We start from the raw sequence: 2,135 nt of genomic DNA, 5'->3' as shown, positions 1-2,135 counted from the left end.
CAACCTCCCATCACATCGCCCCCTTCACAATACAGTTCTCAACCCCATTAACATTCTTGTCCTTGGCCTCCTTTTATATTAACTCCCTCCTTCACATTGCAGTCCCCAGCTCCCCTTTATATTCCTGTCCTTGCCCCACTTTTATATCACCCCCTCCTGCTTCACATTGCAGTATCCAGCTCCCCCCGTCCTTTCAAAGCAGTGTCGTAGCCCATAATACCTTACATAGAGGTCAGGAGGTACAGCAGGTCTAGAGCTGACATCGGGAGGCAGGACAGTTCTAGATGGAGGGCCAGTGGCTGAGGGCGAGAACCAGCTCCTAAATGGCACAACCACGGCAGGTCCAGATTGGACAGAGACTCAGTGCAAATCCAGACCATGGTCCGCCATTTAGTGATGCCTGCTCTAGGTTAAGTGTGGTATTAAATTTATGCTTATCTTTGACACGTAGCCTTGTTTTCATATGGTGTTTGATTTCAACCCACAGCCCTTTTGATGAATTGCACAAGAGATTTCCATCTTTCGGCTTTCTCATTGCCATTTGATTTAAGCCTTGTTCTTTTCTTTGGGATTTTATTGATGTATTTGGTGTCTGTGTCTGGAAACTTGGTTATCATTGGTCTGGTGTACACAATATCCCAGCTCCATACACCAATGTATTATTTCCTGTGTAACCTCTCCATCCAGGACATCATCTATGTGTCGGCCACTCTGCCTAAATTTTTATCTGTTACAATATCCGGTGATACCCGGATCCTTTTCCCAGAATGTATCATGCAGATGTTTTTCTTCACTTTCTGTGTTGGAACTGAGTTTTTCCTCTTGGCGTTCATGGCTTATGATCGATATGTAGCCATTTGTGTTCCTCTCCGCTATACCACCATCATGAACCCAAAATTGTGCTTCGTGTTTTGTTTCATTGCCTGGTTTGTTGGGTTTTGCAATTCCTTCACCCATGCCATACTGGTTTCTAACTTATTTTTCTGCCATTCCCAAGATATCAGTCACTTCTACTGTGATCTGAAGACCATGATCGAGCTCTCTAGTAGTGACGTCACCAACATTGAGACAATGGTGTCCGTGGAATGCCTATTTTTGGGGGTGATTCCATTTATGTTGACTTTAGCCTCCTATATATGTATAATAGTAACTATTCTAAAGATTCAAAGCTCAGCAGGAAGGTTGAAGGCCTTCTCAAGCTGCTCATCCCATCTCACCATCCTCATATTATTTTATGGACCGTCCCTTAGTTCCTACTTGATCCCACGGTCCAAACACTCCGAGGAACAGAACAAGACACTTTCCTTGCTGTACACAGCACTCGTTCCAACGTTAAATCCTCTTGTTTATAGTTTGAGAAACAAACAAGTTTGGAAAGCCATGGACCTCCTAATGGAAAGATATGGAAAATGTTAGTCAGTTTTGCTCAAGAGGTGATTAAAAGATCTGTCCATAGTTTGACCTGATCACAGGCAGCTAGTTTCCTGACATCTCATGGAGAAAATATGAGACTCAAGGGTGTATTAAAAAAAAGAAATCTGCATATCTTTGTCCTGTGAAACTGTATGTACATTCGTTCTGTGTGCATAGGTCAAATTTGAATGATCTTAGGCTATTTTCTCTACATGTTGAATATTATTTATTTATACAAATGGATTCAGGAAAATACCACATTATGGCCACTAGATGGAGCTAATGGATTATTTCTTAAGATCATTAGCGCCATCTTGTGGCCATATGCATATATATATATTTTTGGATGATGGATTGAACAGAGCTCTGTGAGATGTTCAAGGCTTGCAATATTCTTTATAACCTAACCCTGCTTTATACTTCTCCACAACTTTATCCCTGTCCTGTCTGGTGTGTTCCTTGGCCTTCATGATGCTGTTTGTTCACTAAGGTTCTCTAACAAACCTCTGAGGGCTTCACAGAACAGCTGTATTTATACTGAGATGAAATCACACACAGGTGGACTCTATTTACTTCTTAGGTGACTTCTGAAGGGAATTGGTTCCACTAGATTTTAGTTAGGGGTATCAGAGGAGTAAAGGGGGCTGAATACAAATGCACGCCACACTTTTTACATATGTGTTTTTAAAAAATAAAAATAAAAATGTATCATTTTCCTTCCA

At 41.4% G+C, this 2,135-nt stretch overlaps 1 protein-coding gene across 1 annotated transcript; it reads left to right on the top strand.

Annotated features, from left to right (window-relative positions):
• The first annotated feature begins 495 nt into the window (after nucleotides 1–495).
• LOC141102353 (olfactory receptor 2T5-like) lies at nucleotides 496–1,416 on the top strand. Its single transcript, XM_073591306.1, has one exon. The coding sequence runs from the start codon at nucleotides 496–498 to the stop codon at nucleotides 1,414–1,416; it is 921 nt and encodes a 306-aa protein (XP_073447407.1).
• Nucleotides 1,417–2,135: the final 719 nt, after the last annotated feature.

The sequence above is a fragment of the Aquarana catesbeiana genome, linkage group LG07 (assembly GCF_042186555.1).
Source record: "Aquarana catesbeiana isolate 2022-GZ linkage group LG07, ASM4218655v1, whole genome shotgun sequence".
Taxonomy (NCBI): domain Eukaryota; kingdom Metazoa; phylum Chordata; class Amphibia; order Anura; family Ranidae; genus Aquarana; species Aquarana catesbeiana.
This window is presented reverse-complemented; position numbering and strand designations above follow the sequence as displayed.